This window comes from Panulirus ornatus, chromosome 50 (genome assembly GCF_036320965.1).
Source record: "Panulirus ornatus isolate Po-2019 chromosome 50, ASM3632096v1, whole genome shotgun sequence".
NCBI lineage: Eukaryota > Metazoa > Arthropoda > Malacostraca > Decapoda > Palinuridae > Panulirus > Panulirus ornatus.
This window is the reverse complement of record NC_092273.1, coordinates 29,619,704-29,642,144: the sequence shown is the minus strand read 5'-3', so window position 1 is coordinate 29,642,144 and position 22,441 is coordinate 29,619,704. Positions and strand designations below refer to the sequence as shown.

The 22,441-nt window shown below is 46.0% G+C and overlaps 1 protein-coding gene across 1 annotated transcript in view; it reads left to right on the top strand.

The window, feature by feature from the left end:
* The window catches only part of LOC139764703 (arrestin domain-containing protein 17-like), a 395,778-nt gene that overhangs the window by 283,648 nt on the left and 89,689 nt on the right, over positions 1-22,441 (top strand). The window contains exon 5 of the mRNA XM_071691592.1: positions 9,071-9,294. Coding sequence (XP_071547693.1) covers positions 9,071-9,294 — 224 coding nt within the window. The remainder of the gene's footprint in view (positions 1-9,070; positions 9,295-22,441) is intronic.

Here is a 22,441-nt window from a genome sequence, read left to right as displayed (position 1 = left end):
GAAACACTGAGCCAGGAAACATTGGGCAAGGAAACACTGGGCCAGGAAACACTGGGCTAGTGAACACTGGGCCAGGAAACATCAGGCCAGGACACATTGGGCCAGGAAACGTTGGGCCAGGGAACAGTGCGCCAGGAAACACACACACACACACACACACACACACACACACACACACACACACACACACACACACACACACATACACACACACACATACACACACACACACACACACACACACACACACACACACACACATACACACACACACACACACACACACACACACACACACACACACACACACACACACACACACACACACACATACACACACACACACCACACACACACACACACACACACACACACACACACACACACACACACACACACACACACACACACACACACATACACACACACACACACACACACACACACACACACACACACACACACACACACACACACACACACACACACACACATACACACACACACACCACACACACACACACACACACACACACACATACACACACACACACACACACACACACACACACACGGGCCTCAGTGGTTTGCGTTACTGACAACAGATCAGCACCGGCCAGCCTGGGGGTCAGAGTCGCATGGGTTCAAATTCTGAGCACGGCAATTGGCCCACACCCATCCAAGGTTGTCATCCTCTCCGTGGGGTTGGCCAACAAAAGGGAACCACTCTTAGGCTGGGGTTATGTATATGTACATTCATATATTATACTAAAGATATATCTTTTTCCAAACATATTCGCCATTTCCCGCATAAACGGGGTAGCATTGAGAACAGAGGACTGAGCCCAAGAGGGACCATCCTCACTTGGCCCCCTTCTCTGATCCTTCTTTTGGAAAAGTAAAAACTGGAGGGGAGGATTTCCAGCACCCCACTCCCTCCCTTTTAGTCGCCTTCTACGACACGCAGGGAATACGTGGGAAGTATTCTTTCTCCCGTATCCCCAGGGATAATATATATACATATATTAGAAAGGTAGTGAGTGGTGGGATGAAGAAGTAAGATTATTAATGAAAGAGAAGAGAGAGGCATTTGGACGATTTTTGCAGGGAAATAATGGAAATGACTGGGAGATGTATAAAAGAAAGAGGCAGGAGGTCAAGAGAAAGGAGCAAGACGTGAAAAAGAGGGCAAATGAGAGTTGGGGTGAGACACTATCATTAAATTTTAGGGAGAATAAAAAGATGTTTTGAAAAGAGTTAAATAAAGTGCGTAAGACAAGGGAGCAAATGGGAACTTCAGTGAAGGGGGCTAATGGGGAGATGATAACAAGTAGTGGTAATGTGAGGAGGAGATGGAGTGAGTATTTTGAAGGTTTGTTGAATGTGTTTGATGATAGAGTGGCAGATATACGGTGTTTTGGTCGAGGTGGTGTGCAAAGTGAGAGGGTTAGGGAAAATGATTTGGTAAACAGAGAAGAGGTAGTAAAAGCTTTGCGGAAGAGGAAAGCCGGCAAGGCAGCAGGTTTGGATGGTATTGCAGTGGAATTTATTAAAAAAAAACAAAAGCGGGTTGACTGTATTGTTGACTGGTTGGTAAGGTTATTTAATGTATGTATGATTCATGGTGAGGTGCCTGAGGAGTGGCGGAATGCGTGCATAGTGCCATCGTACAAAGGCAAAGGGGATAAGAGTGAGTGCTCAAATTACAGAGGTATAAGATGGTTGAGTATTCTTAGGAACTTATATGGAAGGGTATTGATTGAGAGGGTGAAGGCATGTACAGAGCATCAGATTGGGGAAGAGCAGTGTGGTTTCAGAAGTGGTAGAGGATGTGTGGATCAGGTGTTTGCTTTGAAGAATGTATGTGAGAAATACTTAGAAAAGCAAATGGATTTGTATGTAGCATTTATGGATCTGGAGAAGGCATATGATAGAGTTGATAGAGATGCTCTGTGGAAGGTACTAAGAATACATGGTGTGGGAGGCAAGTTGTTAGAAGCAGTGAAAAGTTTTTATCGAGGATGTAAGGCATGTGTACGTGTAGGAAGAGAGGAAAGTGATTGGTTCTCAGTGAATGTAGGTTTGCGGCAGGGGTGTGTAATGTCTCCATAGTTGTTTAATTTGTTTATGGATGGGGTTGTTAGGGAGGTGAATGCAAGAGTTTTGGAAAGAGGGGCAAGTGCGCAGTCTGTTGCGGATGAGAGAGCTTGGGAAGTGAGTCAGTTGTTGTTCGCTGATGATACAACGCTGGTGGTGGATTCGAGTGAGAAACTGCAGAAGCTGGTGACTGAGTTTGGTAAAGTGTGTGAAAGAAGAAAGCTGAGAGGAAATGTGAATAAGAGCAACGTTATTAGGCACAGTAGGGTTGAGGGACAAGTCAATTGGGAGGTAAGTTTGAATGGAGAAAAACTGGAGGAAGTGAAGTGTTTTAGATATCTGGGAGTGGATTTGGCAGCGGATGGAACCATGCAAGCGGAGGTGAATCATAGGGTGGGGGAGGGGGCGAAAGTTCTGGGAGCGTTGAAGAATGTGTGGAAGTCGAGAACATTATCTCGGATAGCAAAAATGGATATGTTTGAAAGAATAATGGTTGCAACAATGTTATATGGTTGCGAGGCGTGGGCTATAGATAGAGTTGTGCGGAGGAGAGTGGATGTGCTGGAAATGAGATGCTTGAGGACAATATGTGGTGTGAGGTGGTTGATCGAGTAAGTAATGAAAGGGTAAGAGAGATGTGTGGTAATAAAAAGAGTGTGGTTGAGAGAGCAGAAGAGGGTGTTTTGAGATGCTTTGGTCACATGGAGAGAATGAGTGAGGAAAGATTGACCAAGAGAATATATGTGTCAAGAGGTGGAGGGAACGAGGAGAAGTTGAAGACCAAATCGGAGGTGGGATGATGGAGTGATAAAGATTTTGAGTGATCGGGGCCTGAACATGCAGGAGGGTGAAAGGCGAGCAAGGAATAGAGTGAATTGGAACGATGTGGTATACCGGGGTCGACGTGTTGTCAATGGATTGAACCAAGGCATGTGAAGCGTCTGGTGTAAACCATGGAGAGTTCTGTGGGGCCTGGATGTGGAAAGGGAGCTGGTGGTTTCGGTGCATTATTACATGACAGCTAGAGACTGAGTGTGAACGAATGTGGCCTTTGTTGTCTTTTCCTAGCGCTACATCGCGCACATGAGGGGGAAGGGGGTCTTTATTTCATGTGTGGTGGGGTGGCGATGGGAATGAATAAAGGCAGATAGTATGACTTATGTACATGTGTATATATGTATATGTCTGTGTGTGTATATATATGTATACCTTGAGATGTATAGGTATGTATATTTGCGTGTGTGGACGTGTATGTGTATACATGTGTATGTGGGGGGGTTGGGCCATTCTTTCGTGTTTCCTTTCGCTACCTCGCTAACGCGGGAGACAGCGACAAAGCTAAATAAACTATATATATATACAGTGGTGGGATGAAGAAGTAAGATTATTAGTGAAAGAGAAGAGAGAGGCATTTGGACGATTTTTGCAGGGAAATAATGGAAATGACTGGGAGATGTATAAAAGAAAGAAACAGGGGGTCAAGAGAAAGGTGCAAGAGGTTAAAAAGAGGGCAAATGAGAGTTGAGGTGAGAGAGTATCATTAAATTTTAGGGAGAATAAAAAGATGTTCTGGAAGGAGGTAAATAAAGTGCGTAAGACAAGGGAGCAAATGGGAACTTCAGTGAAGGGCGCTAATGGGGAGGTGATAACAAGTAGTGGTGATGTGAGAAGGAGATGGAGTGAGTATTTTGAAGGTTTGTTGAATGTGTTTGATGATAGAGTGGCAGATATAGAGTGTTTTGGTCGAGGTGGTGTGCAAAGTGAGAGGGTTAGGGAAAATGATTTGGTAAACAGAGAAGAGGTAGTAAAAGCTTTGCGGAAGATGAAAGCCGGCAAGGCAGCAGGTTTGGATGGTATTGCAGTGGAATTTATCAAAAAAGGGGGTGACTGAATTATTGACTGGTTGGTAAGGTTATTTAATATATGTATGACTCATGGTGAGGTGCCTGAAGATTGGCGGAATGCGTGCATAGTGCCATTGTACAAAGGCAAAGGGGATAAGAGTGAGTGCTCAAATTACAGAGGTATAAGTTTGTTGAGTATTCCTGGTAAATTATATGGGAGGGTATTGATTGTGAGGGTGAAGGCATGTACAGAGCATCAGATTGGGGAAGAGCAGTGTGGTTTCAGAAGTGGTAGAGGATGTGTGGATCAGGTGTTTGCTTTGAAGAATGTATGTGAGAAATACTTAGAAAAGCAAATGGATTTGTATGTAGCATTTATGGATCTGGAGAAGGCATATGATAGAGTTGATAGAGATGCTCTGTGGAAGGTATTAAGAATATATGGTGTGGGAGGCAAGTTGTTAGAAGCAGTGAAAAGTTTTTATCGAGGATGTAAGGCATGTGTACGTGTAGGAAGAGAGGAAAGTGATTGGTTCTCAGTGAATGTAGGTTTGTGGCAGTTGTGTGTGATGTCTCCATGGTTGTTTAATTTGTTTATGGATGGGGTTGTTAGGGAGGTGAATGCAAGAGTTTTGGAAAGAGGGGCAAGTATGAAGTCTGTTGGGGATGAGAGAGCTTGGGAAGTGAGTCAGTTGTTGTTCGCTGATGATACAGCGCTGGTGGCTGATTCATGTGAGAAACTGCAGAAGCTGGTGACTGAGTTTGGTAAAGTGTGTGAAAGAAGAAAGTTAAGAGTAAATGTGAATAAGAGCAAGGTAATTAGGTACAGTAGGGTTGAGGGTCAAGTCAATTGGGAGGTAAGTTTGAATGGAGAAAAACTGGAGGAAGTAAAGTGTTTTAGATATCTGGGAGTGGATCTGGCAGCGGATGGAACCATGGAAGCGGAAGTGGATCATAGGGTGGGGGAGGGGGCGAAAATCCTGGGAGCCTTGAAGAATGTGTGGAAGTCGAGAACATTATCTCGGAAATCAAAAATGGCTATGTTTGAAGGAATAGTGGTGCCAACAATGTTGTATGGTTGCGAGGCGTGGGCTATGGCTAGAGTTGTGCGCAGGAGGATGGATGTGCTGGAAATGAGATGTTTGAGGACAATGTGTGGTGTGAGGTGGTTTGATCGAGTAAGTAACGTAAGGGTAAGAGAGATGTGTGGAAATAAAAAGAGCGTGGTTGAGAGAGCAGAAGAGGGTGGAGAGAATGAGTGAGGAAAGATTGACCAAGAGGATATATGTGTCGGAGGTGGAGGGAACGAGGAGAAGTGGGAGACCAAATTGGAGGTGGAAAGATGGAGTGAAAAAGATTTTGTGTGATCGGGGCCTGAACATGCAGGAGGACGAAAGGAGGGCAAGGAATAGAGTGAATTGGATCGATGTGGTATACCGGGGTTGACGTGCTGCCAGTGGATTGAATCAGGGCATGTGAAGCGTCTGGGGTGAACCATGGAAAGCTGTGTAGGTATGTATATTTGCGTGTGTGGACGTATGTATATACATGTGTATGGGGGTGGGTTGGGCCATTTCTTTCGTCTGTTTCCTTGCGCTACCTCGCAAACGCGGGAGATAGCAAAAAAAAAAATATATATATATACATATATATATATATATATATATATATATATATATATATATATATATATATATATATATATATATATATATATATATATACAAGACAAATAGTAAGGAGTGCTCAGGTACGTACACACGTCCACTCTCTCGTTTCGTCTCCACATTTGATACCTGTCATAAAATCCTATTAAGCGAGGCCACCCAATTTCCAGAGGATGGCTCTGGTATAAGAACGGAAGTTTAATTATTGCCCTCGAACACAGGTGCACCAGCGAGCAATGATGTGGAGATAATTGTGGCGAAGGAAGGCAGAAAATGGAATCCACGTTTTCATATCAGCATCAATTTCTCTTCTAACTTTTACTAGTTTTCTACCATGATATAATATATATATATATATATATATATATATATATATATATATATATATATATATATATATATATATATATATATATATATATATATATATATAATTTTGTTCTAACTTTTATTAGCTTTCTAATATAAGGGTGCGCTACAATTCAGAAGCGGGGAAATGAAATTTGTGGTTATACGAAAAGATGAAATAAAATCGGTGACAAGAGAGTGGTGAGAATAAGTGAGCTTGGAAAGGAGACTTGTGTGACGAAGTATCAGGAGAGACTGAGTGCAGAATGGAAAAAGGTGAGAACTAAGGACGTAATGGGAGTGGGGGAGGAATGGGATGTATTTAGGGAAGCAGTGATGGCTTGAGCAAAAGATGCTTTTGGCAGAAGAAAGGTGGGAGGTGGTTTGATTAGAAAGGGGAGTTAGTGGTGGGATGAAGAAGTGAAGTTGTTCGTGAAAGCAAAAAGAGAGCCTTCTGAGCAATACTTACAAGGTAGGAATGCAAATGACTGGAAGATGTATAAGAGAAAACGGAAGGTCAAGCGGATGGTGCAGGGGTTGAGAAAGAGGGCAAATGAGAGTTGGGGTGAGAGAGTACCTTTAAGGCTTAGGAATATGATGTTTTGGAAGGAGGTAAATGATGTGCGAAAAACAAGAAAACAAATGGGGACATCGGTGAAGGGGCAAAAAGGGAAGTGACAATAGGTAGTTATGAAGTATGGAGGAGGTGTAGTGAGTATCATGATGGCCTGCTGAATGTGTTTGATGAAAGGGTGGCAGATGTAGGTTGTTTGGGTCGGGGTGTTATACTTAGTCATGACGAGTGGTTTGGTGAAGAGAAAGAAGAGGTGGTGGAAGCCTTACGAAGATGAGATGTGGCAAGGCGGTTGGAGTGGATGGTTTTACTGCTGAAGCTATCAAGAAGGAGGGTGACTGCTGTTGATTGGTAAGTAAGGATTTTGGATCATGGTGAAGTGCCTGAGGATTGGCGGAATGTATGTATAATGCCATCATATAAAGGCAATAGGGATAAAGGTGAGTGTTCAAACTACAGAGGTATAGAGTTTGTTGAGTATTTCCGGAAAATTGTATGGGTGGGTAATGATTGAGAGGGTGAAGGCATGTACAGAGCATCAGACTGGGGAAGAGTAGTGTGGTTTCAGAAGTGGTAGAGGATGTGTGGATCAGGTGTATGCTTTGAAGAATGTATGTGAGAAATACTTTAAAGAAGCAGATGGATGTATATTTCATATTTGTGGATTTGGAAAAGGCATATGTTAGGGGTAATAGAGATGCTTTGTGGAAGGCCATAAGAATATACTGTGTGGGAGGTAAGCTGCTAAAAGCAGAGACGTTTTTATCAAGGGTGTAAGGAACGTGTAGAAGTAGGAAAAGAGGAGGGTGAATGGTTCCAATTAAAGGTTGGTCTACGACAGGGGTGTGTGATGTCACCATAGGTTTTAATTTGTTTACAGATGGGGTGGTGAGGAAGGTAAATACGAGAGTTTTGGTGAGAGGGGCGAGTATGTAATCTGTAAGTAGTGAAGGGGCCTGGGAAGCGAATCAGTTGTTTGCTGATGATACAGCACTGGTGTCAGACAGTGTATGAAAAGAGGAAGTTGACAGTAAATGTGAATAAGATTAAGGCTCCTAGGTTTAGCAGGACAGAGGGACAGGTTACTTTGGGTGTACGTTTGAAAGGAGAAAATTTGGACGAAGTAAAGTATTCTAGATAACTGGGAGTGGATATGGTAGTTGAAATGAACCATAGAAGCGGAAGTGAGTCATAGGGTGGATGAGGGGGCGAAGGTTCTGGGAGCATTAAGGAAGGTGAGGAAAAAGAGGTCGTTATCTGGGAGGGTGGATACTATTATGTTTTAAGGTAAAATAGTCCGAACGATACTGAATGTATGCGAGGCATGGGCTGCGGATGATCCTGTGCGAAGGAGGGTGGAGGTGCTGGATGTGAAATATTTGAGGACAATATGTGGTGTGAGGTGGATTAATCGAACAAGTAACAAAAGGGTAAGAGAGAGATGTGTGGTAATATGAAAAAAGTCGTTGAGAGGGCAGAACAAGGTGTGCTGCAACGATTTAATGGTTTGGACACATGAAATGAGAAGAGGTTGACAAAGAGGATATATGTGTCAGAGGAGGAGGGATCAAGAAGAAAGGGACCAAATTGGAGTCGGAAGGTGGAGGTGAAAAAGATTTTGAGTGCCCGAAAATGCAGAAGGGTGGAGGGAGTGCTGGGGACCAAGTGCTGTCCTGTCCTAGGCAAACCATGGAAAGGCGTGTGGGGTCTGGATCTGGATAGGGAGCTGTGGTTTCGATGCATTACACATGACAGCTAGAGAATGGATGTGAACGAACGTGGCCTTTCTTAGCCTGTTCCTGGCGCTACCTGGTTAACACAGGAAACGGCTACAGAGAATGGTAGGTGGATGGGCTAACCACTTTTCCAGTGATAGGTGTTCGCCCGTCCGTGGTCAAGTGGCTACATAATACGCCTAGAGGTCGCGGTAACCTGGGATCAACCCTTGAGGCTGCTCCTGTGGCGCACTGGACGAGTTCGCTCCAGCTTAATGTGGAATTCTGTGTCATTACCTATTGTAACCATCTGTCTGTACTGTGCCGAGTGTACCTGTGTGTGTGTGTGTGTGTGTGTGTGTGTGTGTGTGTGTGTGTGTGTGTGTGTGTGTGTGTGTGTGTGTGTAATCAACATAGCTAGAATGAGCTTTGAATCAGATAACTAAATTATCTTTAGGATGTATTTCTGTGTATTACACACGAAATCTCTGCTGCTGTTCAGCTGTGACATAGGTCCATACTTGCTGATCATCTCCACCTGTACCGTGTCTAGTGTGTCTGTGCCAACTCCCTGACCCTCTACCATCTTCCCTTGTACACCTAGCCACTCCCGTGTCGTTCCTAACCATCCCGTGTACACCTAGCCACTCCCGAGTCGTTCCTAACCATCCCTTGTACACCTAGCCACTCCCGTGTCGTCCCTAACCATCCCGTGTACACCTAGCTACTCCCGTGTCGTCCCTAATCCTTGCCCACATACAGAGGTGTGTACACTACGTCTTCCCGGGCCCAGTTGGCCTCACTGACCTCCACTCATGCTTGCAGACACGGTGGAGGCATCGACAACCCGGGCTACATCCCGGACAGCGAGGGTTCCGGGCTGGAGGTCCGGCCCCGGACGCAGGAGCCGGCCAGACGACCCTCTCACCGGCCCAACTCGAGCGAGTGCGCCTGGCTCGAGAGCTCCATCAAGGGCCCACGCCAGCACTACCGGGCGCAGGAGACCTACTTCGACTGTGAATTCTACATCTACGGCCACAAATACCAGAGTGAGTAGATGTAGAAGTAGACCTTTTCATGATGGGCAGTCCTCACTCCATGATGGGTAGTACTCATTCCACGATGGGTAGTCCTCATTCCTTGATGGGTAGTCCTCATTCCTTCATGGGCAGTCCTCATTCCACGATGGGTAGTCCTCATTCCTTGATGGACAGTCCTCATTCCACGATGGGTAGTCCTCATTCCTTGATGGACAGTCCTTATTCCTTGATGGACAGTCCTTATTCCTTGATGGACAGTCCTCATTCCTTGATGGGCAGTCCTCATTCCTTGATGGGCAGTCCTCATTCCTTGATGGACAGTCCTTATTCCTTGATGGACAGTCCTCATTCCTTGATGGACAGTCCTTATTCCTTGATGGACAGTCCTTATTCCTTGATGGACAGTCCTCATTCCTTGATGGGCAGTCCTCATTCCTTGATGGGCAGTCCTCATTCCTTGATGGACAGTCCTCATTCCTTGATGGGCAGTCCTCATTCCTTGATGAGCAGTCCTCATTCCTTGATGGACAGTCCTTATTCCTTGATGGACAGTCCTTATTCCTTGATGGACAGTCCTCATTCCTTGATGGGCAGTCCTCATTCCTTGATGGGCAGTCCTCATTCCTTGATGGGCAGTCCTCATTCCTTGATGGACAGTCCTCATTCCTTGATGGGCAGTCCTCATTCCTTGATGGGCAGTCCTCATTCCTTGATGGACAGTCCTCATTCCTTGATGGGCAGTCCTCATTCCTTGATGGGCAGTCCTCATTCCTTGATGGACAGTCCTCATTCCTTGATGGGCAGTCCTCAATTCATGTTGGGCAGTCCTCATTCCTTGGACAGTCCTCATTCCTTGACGGGCAGTCCTCATTCCTTGACGGGCAGTCCTCATTCTTTGATGGGCAGTCCTAATTCCTTGATGGGCAGTCCTCATTCCTTGATGGGTAGTCCTAATTCAATGATGGGCAGCCCTCATTCCATGATGGGTAGTCCTCATTCCTTGATGGGCAGTCCTCATTCCTTGATGGGCAGTTCTCATTCCTTGATGGGCAGTCCTCATTCCTTGATGGGTAGTCCTCATTCCTTGATAGGAAGTCCTCATTTCGATGGGCAGTCCTCATTCCTTGACAGGCAGTCCTCATTCCTTGATGGGAAGTCCTCATTTCGATGGGCAGTCCTCATTTCTTGACAGGCAGTCCTCATTCCTTGATGGGTAGTCATCATTCCTAGATGGGCAGTCCTCATTCATTGATGGACAGTCCTCATTCTGATGGGCAGTCCTCATTCATGATGGGCAGTCCTCATTACTTGATGGGCAGTCCTCATTCCTTGATGGGCAGTCCTCATTCCATGATGGGCAGTCGTCATTACTTGATGGGCAGTCCTCACTCCTTGATGAATAGTCCTCATTCCTTGATGGGCAGTCCTCATTCCATGATGGGCAGTCGTCATTACTTGATGGGCAGTCCTCATTCCTTGATGGGCAGTCCTCATTCCATGATGGGCAGTCCTCATTACTTGATGGGCAGTCCTCATTCCTTGATGGGCAGTCCTCATTCCATGATGGGCAGTCGTCATTACTTGATGGGCAGTCCTCACTCCTTGATGAATAGTCCTCATTCCTTGATGGGCAGTCCTCATTCCATGATGGGCAGTCGTCATTACTTGATGGGCAGTCCTCATTCCTTGATGGGCAGTCCTCATTCCATGATGGGCAGTCGTCATTACTTGATGGGCAGTCCTCATTCCTTGATGGGCAGTCCTCATTCCATGATGGGCAGTCGTCATTACTTGATGGGCAGTCCTCATTCCTTGATGAATAGTCCTCATTCCTTGATGGGCAGTCCTCATTCCTTGATGGGCAGTCGTCATTACTTGATGGGCAGTCCTCATTCCTTGATGGGCAGTCCTCATTCCATGATGGGCAGCCTTCACTCCTTGATGGGCGGTTCTCATTCCTTGATGGGCAGTCGTCATTACTTGATGGGCAGTCCTCATTCATTGATAAAGTCCTCATTCCTTGATGGGCAGACCTCATTCCTTGATGGACAGTCCTCATTCCTTGATGGGCAGTCCTCATTCCTTGATGGGCAGTCCTCATTCCTTGATGGGCAGTCCTCATTCCTTGATGGACAGTCCTCATTCCTTGATGGGCAGTCCTCATTCCTTGATGGGCAGTCCTCATTCCTTGATGGACAGTCCTCATTCCTTGATGGACAGTCCTCATTCCTTGATGGGCAGACCTCATTCCTTGATGGACAGTCCTCATTCCTTGATGGGCAGTCCTCATTCCTTGATGGACAGTCCTCATTCCTTGATGGGCAGTCCTCATTCCTTGATGGACAGTCCTCATTCCTTGATGGACAGTCCTCATTCCTTGATGGGCAGTCCTCATTCCTTGATGGACAGTCCTCATTCCTTGATGGACAGTCCTCATTCCTTGATGGGCAGTCCTCATTCCTTGATGGACAGTCCTCATTCCTTGATGGACAGTCCTCATTCCTTGATGGGCAGTCCTCATTCCTTGATGGACAGTCCTCATTCCTTGATGGACAGTCCTCATTCCTTGATGGGCAGACCTCATTCCTTGATGGACAGTCCTCATTCCTTGATGGGACAGTCCTCATTCCTTGATGGGCAGTCCTCATTCCTTGATGGACAGTCCTCATTCCTTGATGGACAGTCCTCATTCCTTGATGGGCAGACCTCATTCCTTGATGGACAGTCCTCATTCCTTGATGGGCAGTCCTCATTCCTTGATGGACAGTCCTCATTCCTTGATGGGCAGTCCTCATTCCTTGATGGACAGTCCTCATTCCTTGATGGGCAGTCCTCATTCCTTGATGGACAGTCCTCATTCCTTGATGGACAGTCCTCATTCCTTGATGGGCAGTCCTCATTCCTTGATGGGCAGACCTCATTCCTTGATGGACAGTCCTCATTCCTTGATGGACAGTCCTCATTCCTTGATGGGCAGTCCTCATTCCTTGATGGACAGTCCTCATTCCTTGATGGACAGTCCTCATTCCTTGATGGACAGTCCTCATTCCCTGATGGGCAGACCTTATTCCTTGATGGACAGTCCTCATTCCTTGATGGGCAGTCCTCATTCCTTGATGGACAGTCCTCATTCCTTGATGGGCAGTCCTCATTCCTTGATGAGCAGTCCTCATTCCTTGATGAGCAGTCCTCATTCCTTGATGGACAGTCCTCATTCCTTGATGGGCAGACCTTATTCCTTGATGGACAGTCCTCATTCCTTGATGGGCAGTCCTCATTCCTTGATGAGCAGTCCTCATTCCTTGAAGGGCAGTCCTCATTCCTTGATGAGCAGTCCTCATTCGAGGATATTGCTTTCGTTTTCTTTCTGGCCTACGGGACTGGAATGAGCGTTCCAGGCCAAGTGTCCAGCCAGGCTCCAGAGACAATGCACAATGCACAATGCACAATGCCCCTCCACATTACGTCGACACCAGCCTCCAATCCTAATCAATCAATTACCCAGGTAATCACCAGCTTCCAAATCTAATCACTTAATCACCCAGGTAATCACCCAGACATCTTTATCCTCAGTTATGAATTTACTAAAGACTGTTTATTCAATTATCGTTTTTGTTTACGAATCTCCCACAGCCCAATCCCCATCCGCCCCCCCCCCCTCCCACACACACACACACACACACACACACACACACATACACACAAGACAAACATGAAGCGACAGACGATGGTTCAAAAAAAAAAAATATATATAAAGGAAAGTGATTGGTTCTCAGTGAATGTAGGTTTGCGGCAGGGGTGTGTGATGTCTCCATGGTTGTTTAATTTGTTTATGGATGGGGTTGTTAGGGAGGTAAATGCAAGAGTCTTGGAAAGAGGGGCAAGTATGAAGTCTGTTGGGGATGAGAGAGCTTGGGAAGTGAGTCAGTTGTTGTTTGCTGATGATACAGCGCTGGTGGCGGATTCATGTGAGAAACTGCAGAAGCTGGTGACGGAGTTTGGTAAAGTGTGTGGAAGAAGAAAGTTAAGAGTAAATGTGAATAAGAGCAAGGTTATTAGGTACAGTAGGGTTGAGGGTCAAGTCAATTGGGAGGTGAGTTTGAATGGAGAAAAACTGGAGGAAGTGAAGTGTTTTAGATATCTGGGAGTGGATCTGTCAGCGGATGGAACCATGGAAGCGGAAGTGGATCATAGGGTGGGGGAGGGGGCGAAAATTTTGGGAGCCTTGAAAAATGTGTGGAAGTCGAGAACATTATCCCGGAAAGCAAAAATGGGTATGTTTGAAGGAATAGTAGTTCCAACAATGTTGTATGGTTGCGAGGCGTGGGATATGGATAGAGTTGTGCGCAGGAGGATGGATGTGCTGGAAATGAGATGTTTGAGGACAATGTGTGGTGTGAGGTGGTTTGATCGAGTAAGTAACGTAAGGGTAAGAGAGATGTGTGGAAATAAAAAGAGCGTGGTTGAGAGAGCAGAAGAGGGTGTTTTGAAATGGTTTGGGCACATGGAGAGAATGAGTGAGGAAAGATTGACCAAGAGGATATATGTGTCGGAGGTGGAGGGAACGAGGAGAAGAGGGAGACCAAATTGGAGGTGGAAAGATGGAGTGAAAAGGATTTTGTGTGATCGGGGCCTGAACATGCAGGAGGGTGAAAGGAGGGCAAGGAATAGAGTGAATTGGAGCGATGTGGTATACAGGGGTTGACGTGCTGTCAGTGGATTGAATCAAGGCATGTGAAGCGTCCGGGGTAAACCATGGAAAGCTGTGTAGGTATGTATATTTGCGTGTGTGGACGTGTGTATGTACATGTGTATGGGGGGGGTTGGGCCATTTCTTTCGTCTGTTTCCTTGCGCTACCTCGCAGACGCGGGAGACAGCGACAAAGTATAAAAAAAAAAAAAAAAAAAAAAAAAAAAAATATATATATATATATATATATATATATATATATATATATATATATATATATATATATATATATATATATATATATATATATATATATATCCCTTCAGGAGACTTGTCCCCCCTTCCCTCTATATGTCTCCCCCAGAAAACACCTACACTCTGTTTGTCCATCGCCCCCCACCCCTTCACCAGAAGCTGAACGGATTACCCCCAGCCCACTCTCTCTCTCTCTCTCTCTCTCTCTCTCTCTCTCTCCCCAGGGGCGGTCACCTCCCCCCCCCCTCCCTCCCCCAACCACCACCAGGAGCAACCCACACTTTCCTCTGTCCCAGGATGAGGGACAACGTGGGTCCTGGGCCAGACCCGCTCATTATCCGGGCTGGAACGTGTGTCGGGCCACACCTACCCTGACATGGGCCACACACACCACACACACAATGCCTGTCGTGTAGCAGGTGTCCTCAAACACCTGACGAAGGGAAGGGGAGGATAGTCCTTCAACATCTGAAGGAGGGAAGGGGAGGTTTATCCTCAAACACCTGAGGGAGGGAGGAAGAAGTTTATCCTCACACACCTGAGGGAGGGAGAGGGAAGTTTGTCCTCAAACACCTGAGGGAGGGAGGGGGAGGTTTGTCCTCACACACCTGAGGGAGGGAGAGGGAAGTTTGTCCTCACACACCTGAGGGAGGGAGAGGGAAGTTTGTCCTCAAACACCTGAGGGAGGGAGGGGGAGGTTTGTCCTCACACACCTGAGGGAGGGAGAGGGAAGTTTGTCCTCAAACACCTGAGGGAGGGAGGAAGAAGTTTGTCCTCACACACCTGAGGGAGGGAGGGGGAGGTTTGTCCTCACACACCTGAGGGAGGGAGAGGGAAGTTTGTCCTCAAACACCTGAGGGAGGGAGGGGGAGGTTTGTCCTCACACACCTGAGGGAGGGAGGGGGAGGTTTGTCCTCAAACACCTGAGGGAGGGAGGGGGAGGTTTGTCCTCACACACCTGAGGGAGGGAGGGGGAGGTTTGTCCTCACACACCTGAGGGAGGGAGGGGGAGGTTTGTCCTCACACACCTGAGGGAGGGAGGGGGAGGTTTGTCCTCACACACCTGAGGGAGGGAGGGGGAGGTTTGTCCTCACACACCTGAGGGAGGGAGGGGGAGGTTTGTCCTCAAACACCTGAGGGAGGGAGAGGGAAGTTTGTCCTCAAACACCTGAGGGAGGGAGGGGGAGGTTTGTCCTCACACACCTGAGGGAGGGAGGGGGAGGTTTGTCCTCACACACCTGAGGGAGGGAGGGGGAGGTTTGTCCTCACACACCTGAGGGAGGGAGAGGGAAGTTTGTCCTCAAACACCTGAGGGAGGGAGGGGGAGGTTTGTCCTCACACACCTGAGGGAGGGAGAGGGAAGTTTGTCCTCAAACACCTGAGGGAGGGAGGAAGAAGTTTGTCCTCACACACCTGAGGGAGGGAGGGGGAGGTTTGTCCTCACACACCTGAGGGAGGGAGAGGGAAGTTTGTCCTCAAACACCTGAGGGAGGGAGGGGGAGGTTTGTCCTCACACACCTGAGGGAGGGAGTGGGGAGGTTTGTCCTCAAACACCTGAGGGAGGGAGGGGGAGGTTTGTCCTCACACACCTGAGGGAGGGAGGGGGAGGTTTGTCCTCACACACCTGAGGGAGGGAGGGGGAGGTTTGTCCTCACACACCTGAGGGAGGGAGGGGGAGGTTTGTCCTCACACACCTGAGGGAGGGAGGGGGAGGTTTGTCCTCACACACCTGAGGGAGGGAGGGGGAGGTTTGTCCTCAAACACCTGAGGGAGGGAGAGGGAAGTTTGTCCTCAAACACCTGAGGGAGGGAGGGGGAGGTTTGTCCTCACACACCTGAGGGAGGGAGGGGGAGGTTTGTCCTCACACACCTGAGGGAGGGAGGGGGAGGTTTGTCCTCACACACCTGAGGGAGGGAGAGGGAAGTTTGTCCTCAAACACCTGAGGGAGGGAGGAAGAAGTTTGTCCTCAAACACCTGAGGGAGGGAGTAAGGAGCTTTGTCCTCACACACCTGAGATGGGGGGATGAGGCGGTCAGATCTTTCTGTTAATCATTATCATCAGCAGACTTGATCAGCACCCCCGCAGCTGGCTGACCCACATCCCAACCAACCAACCAACCGACCACCCGACAGACCAACCAACTAACCAACCTGTCATCCCACCGACGAACCAACCAACTAACCAACAGACTGACTAACCAAATCTTAACAGTTTAAAATCTCATCGTTTCATTGGTTTGGCCGAGTACCAACCTGATCGAAATCATCCAGCTGTCTTCCGAACTGAATCTATATCATGAATTGTAATATAATCAGTCCTATGTGGAGTTAAATATAGCTAGATTTACTGAAGCAAGATATATATATTTTTTTTTTATTTTGCTTTGTCGCTGTCTCCCGCGTTTGCGAAGTAGCGCAAGGAACAGACGAAAGAAATGGCCCAACCCACCCCAATACACATGCATATACATACACGTCCACACACGCAAATATACATACCTACACATCTCAATGTACACATATACATACACACACAGACACATACATATTCATTAATTCCATCGCCACCTCGCCACACACGGAATACCATCCCCCTCCCCCCTCATGTGTGCGGGGTAGCGCTAGGAAAAGACAACAAAGGCCTCATTCGTTCACACTCAGTCTCTAGCTGTCATGCAATAATGCCCTAAACCACAGCTCCCTTTCCACATCCAGGCCCCACACAGCTTTCCATGGTTTACCCCAGACGATTCACATGCCCTGATTAAATCCACTGACAGCACGTCAACCCCGGTATACCACATCGATCCAATTCACTCTATTCCTTGCCCGCCTTTCACCCTCCTGCATGTTCAGGCTCCGATCGCTCAAAATCTTTTTCACTCCATCTTTCCACCTCCAATTTGGTCTCCCACTTCTCCTCGTTCCCTCCACCTCCGACACATATATCCTCTTGGTCAATCTTTCCTCACTCATTCCCTCCATGTGCCAAAACCATTTCAAAACACCCTCTTCTGCTCTCTCAACCACGCTCTTTTAATTTCCACACATCTCTCTTACCTTACATTACTTACTCGATAAAACCACCTCACACCACACATTGTCCTCAAACATCTCATTTCCAGCATATCCACCCTCCTGCGCACAACTCTATCCATAGCCCACGCCTCGCAACCATACAACATTGTTGGAACCACTATTCCTTCAAACATACCCATTTTTGCTTTCCGAGATAATGCTCTCGACTTCCACACATTCTCCAATATATATATATATATATATATATATATATATATATATATATATATATATATATATATATATATATCTTTTTTTTTTTTTTTTGCTTTGTCGCTGTTTCCCGCGTTTCCGAGGTAGCCCAAGCAAACAGACGAAAGAAATGACCCAACCCACCCCCATACACATGTATATACATACGTCCACACACGCAAATATACATACCGACACAGCTTTCCATGGTTTACCCCAGACGCTTCACATGCCCTGATTCAATACACTGACAGCACGTCAACCCCGGTATACCACATCGATCCAATTCACTCTGTTCCTTGCCCTCCTTTCACCCTCCTGCATGTTCAGGCCCCGATCACTCAAAATCTTTTTCACTCCATCTTTCCACCTCCAATTTTGTCTCCCACTTCTCCTTGTTCCCTCCACCTCCGACACATATATCCTCTTGGTCAATCTTTCCTCACTCATTCTCTCCATGTGCCCAAACCATTTCAAAACACCCTCTTCTGCTCTCTCAACCACGCTCTTTTTTTATTTCAACACATCTCTCTTACCCTTACGTTACATACTCGATCAAACCACCTCACTCCACATATTGTCCTCAAACATCTCATTTCCAGCACATCCATCCTCCTGCGCACAAATCTATCCATAGACCACGCCTCGCAACCATACAACATTGTTGGAACCACTATTCCTTCAAACATACCCATTTTTGCTTTCCGAGATAATGTTCTCGACTTCCACACATTCTTCAAGGCTCCCAGAATTTTCGCCCCCTCCCCCACCCTATGATCCACTTCCGCTTCCATGGTTCCATTCGCTGGCAGATCCACTCCCAGATATCGAAAACACTTTACTTCCTCCAGTTTTTCTCCATTCAAACTTACCTCCCAATTTACTTGACCCTCAACCCTACTGTACCTAATAACCTTGCTCTTATTCACATTTACTCTTAACTTTCTTCTTTCACAAACTTTACAAAACTCAGTCACCAGCTTCTGCAGTTTCTCACATGAATCAGCCACAAGTGCTGTATCATCAGCGAACAACAACTGACTCACTTCCCAAGCTCTCTCATCCACAACAGACTTCATACTTGCCCCTCTTTCCAAAACTCTTGCATTCACCTCCCTAACAACCCTATCCATAAACAAATTAAACAACCATAGAGACATCACACACCCCTGCCGCAAACCTACATTCACTGAAAACCAATCACTTTCCTCTCTTCCTACACGTACACATGCCTTACATCCTCGATAAAAACTTTTCACTTCTTCTAACAACTTACCTCCCACACCATATATTCTTAATACCTTCCACAGAGCATCTCTATCAACTCTGTCATATGCCTTCTCCAGATCCATAAATGCTACATACAAATCCATTTGCTTTTCTAAGTATTTCTCACATACATTCTTCAAAGCAAACACCTGATCCACACATCCTCTACCACTTCTGAAACCACACTGCTCTTCCCCAATCTGATGCTCTGTACATGCCTTCACCCTCTCAATCAATACCCTCCCATATAATTTACCAGGAATACTCAACAGACTTATACCTCTGTAATTTGAGCACTCACTCTTATCCCCTTTGCCTTTGTACAATGGCACTATGCACGCATTCCGCCAATCCTCAGGCACCTCACCATGAGTAATACGTACATTAAATAACCTTACCAACCAGTCAATAATACAGTCACCCCCTTTTTTAATAAATTCCACTGCAATACCATCCAAACCTGCTGCCTTGCCGGCTTTCATATTCCGCAAAGCTTTTACTACCTCTTCTCTGTTTACAAAATCATTTTCCCTAACCCTCTCACTTTGCACACCACCCCGACCAAAACACCCTATATCTGCCACTCTATCATCAAACACATTCAACAGACCTTCAAAATACTCACTCCATCTCCTTCTCACATCACCACTACTTGTTATCACCTCCCCATTAGCGCCCTTCACTGAAGTTCCCATTTGCTCCCTTGTCTTACGCACTTTATTTACCTCCTTCCAGAACATCTTTTTATTCTCCCTAAAATTTAATGATACTCTCTCACCTCAATTCTCATTTGCCCTCTTTTTCACCTCTTGCACCTTTCTCTTGACCTCCTGTCTCTTTCTTTTATACATCTCCCACTCAATTGCATTTTTTCCCAGCAAAAATCGTCCAAATGCCTCTCTCTTCTCTTTCACTAATAATCTTACTTCTTCATCCCACCAATCACTACCCTTTCTAATTAACCCACCTCCCACTCTTCTCATGCCACAAGCATCTTTTGCGCAATCCATCACTGATTCCCTAAATACATCCCATTCCTCCCCCACTCCCCTTACTTCCATTGTTCTCACCTTTTTCAATTCTGTACTCAGTCTCTCCTGGTACTTCCTCACACAAGTCTCCTTCCCAAGCTCACTTACTCTCACCACCCTCTTCACCCCAACATTCACTCTTCTTTTCTGAAAACCCATACAAATCTTCACCTTAGCCTCCACAAGATAATGATCAGACATCCCTCCAGTTGCACCTCTCAGCACATTAACATCCAAAAGTCTCTCTTTCGCGCGCCTGTCAACTATATATATATATATATATATATATATATATATATATATATATATATATATATATATATATAGAGAGAGAGAGAGAGAGAGAGAGAGAGAGAGAGAGGGGGGGGGGGACGGGAGCTGGGGGCCAGAAATCCTCCCCTCCTTGTATTTTAACTTTCTAAATATGGGAAACAGAAGGAGTCACGCGGGGAGTGCTCATCCTCCTCGAAGGCTCAGATTGGGGTGTCTAAATGTGTGTGGATGTAACCAAGAAGTGAAAAAAGGAGAGATAGGTAGTATGTTTGAGGAAAGGAACCTGGATGTTTTGGCTCTGAGTGAAACGAAGCTCAAGGGTAAAGGGGAAGAGTGGTTTGGGAATGTCTTGGGAGTAAAGTCAAGGGTTAGTCAGAGGACAAGAGCATGGGAAGGAGTAGCAGTACTCCTGAAACAGGAGTTGTGGGAGTATGTGATAGAATGTAAGAAAGTAAATTCTCGATTAATATGGGCAAAACTGAAAGTTGATGGAGAGAGATGGGTGATTATTGGTGCATATGCACCTGGACATGAGAAGAAAGATCATAAGAGGCAAGTGTTTTGGGAGCAGCTGAATGAGTGTGTTAGTGGTTTTAATGCACAAGACCGGGTTATAGTGATGGGTGATTTGAATGCAAAGGTGAGTAATGTGGCAGTTGAGGGAATAATTGGTATACATGGAGTGTTCAGTGTTGCAAATGGAAATGGTGAAGAGCTTGTAGATTTATGTGCTGAAAAAGGAGTGGTGATTGGGAATACGTGGTTTAAAAAGCGAGATATACATAAGTATACGTATGTAAGTAGGAGAGATGGCCAGAGAGCGTTATTAGATTACGTGTTAATTGACAGGCGCGCGAAAGAGAGACTTTTGGATGTTAATGTGCTGAGAGGTGCAACTGCAGGGATGTCTGATCATTATCTTGTGGAGGCTAAGGTGAAGATTTGTATGGGTTTTCAGAAAAGAAGAGTGAATGTTGGGGTGAAGAGGGTGGTGAGAGTAAGTGAGCTTGGGAAGGAGACTTGTGTTGGGAGGAAGTACCAGGAGAGACTGAGTACAGAATGGAAAAAGGTGAGAACAATGGAAGTAAGGGGAGTGAAGGAGGAATGGGATGTATTTAGGGAATCAGTGATGGATTGCGCAAAAGATGCTTGTGGCATGAGAAGCGTGGGAGGTGGGTTGATTAGAAAGGGTAGTGAGTGGTGGGATGAAGAAGTAAGATTATTAGTGAAAGAGAAGAGAGAGGCATTTGGACGATTTTTGCAGGGGAAAAATGCAATTGAGTGGGAGATGTATAAAAGAAGGAGACAGGAGGTCAAGAGAAAGGTGCAAGAGGTGAAAAAGAGGGTAAATGAGAGTTGGGGTGAGAGAGTATCATTAAATTTTATGGAGAATAAAAAGATGTCCTGGAAGGAGGTAAATAAAGTGCGTAAGACAAGGGAGCAAATGGGAACTTCAGTGAAGGGCGCTAATGGGGAGGTGATAACAAGTAGTGGTGATGTGAGAAGGAGATGGAGTGAGTATTTTGAAGGTTTGTTGAATGTGTTTGATGATAAAGTGGCAGATATAGGGTGTTTTGGTCGAGGTGGTGTGCAAAGTGAGAAGGTTAGGAAAAATGATTTGGTAAACAGAGAAGAGGTAGTAAAAGCTTTGCGGAATATGAAAGCCGGCAAGGCAGAAGCTTTGGATGGTATTAGAGTGGAATCTATTAAAACATGGGGTGACTGTATTGTTGACTGGTTGGTAAGGTTATTTAATGTATGTATGACTCATAGTGAGGTGCCTGAGGATTGGCGGAATGCGTGCATAGTGCCATTGTACAAAGCCAAAGGAGATAAGAGTGAGTGCTCAAATCACAGAGGTATAAGTTTGTTGAGTATTCCTGGTAAATTATATGGGAGGGTATTGATTGAGAGGGTGAAGGCATGTACAGAGCATCAGATTGGGGAAGAGCAGTGTGGTTTCAGAAGTGGTAGAGGATGCGTGGATCAGGTGTTTGCTTTGAAGAATGTATGTGAGAAATACTTAGAAAAGCAAATGGATTTGTATGTAGCATTTATGGATCTGGAGAAGGTATATGATAGAGCTGATAGAGATGCTCTGTGGAAGGTATTAAGAATATATGGTGTGGGAGGCAAGTTGTTAGAAGCAGTGAAAAGTTTTTATCGAGGATGTAAGGCATGTGTACGTGTAGGAAGAGAGGAAAGTGATTGGTTCTCAGTGAATGCATTTTTGCGGCAGGGGTGTGTGATGTCTCCATGGTTGTTTAATTTGTTTATGGATGGGTTGTTAGGGAGGTGAATGCAAGAGTTTTGGAAAGAGGGGCAAGTATGAAGTCTGTTGTGGATGAGAGAGCTTGGGAAGTGAGTC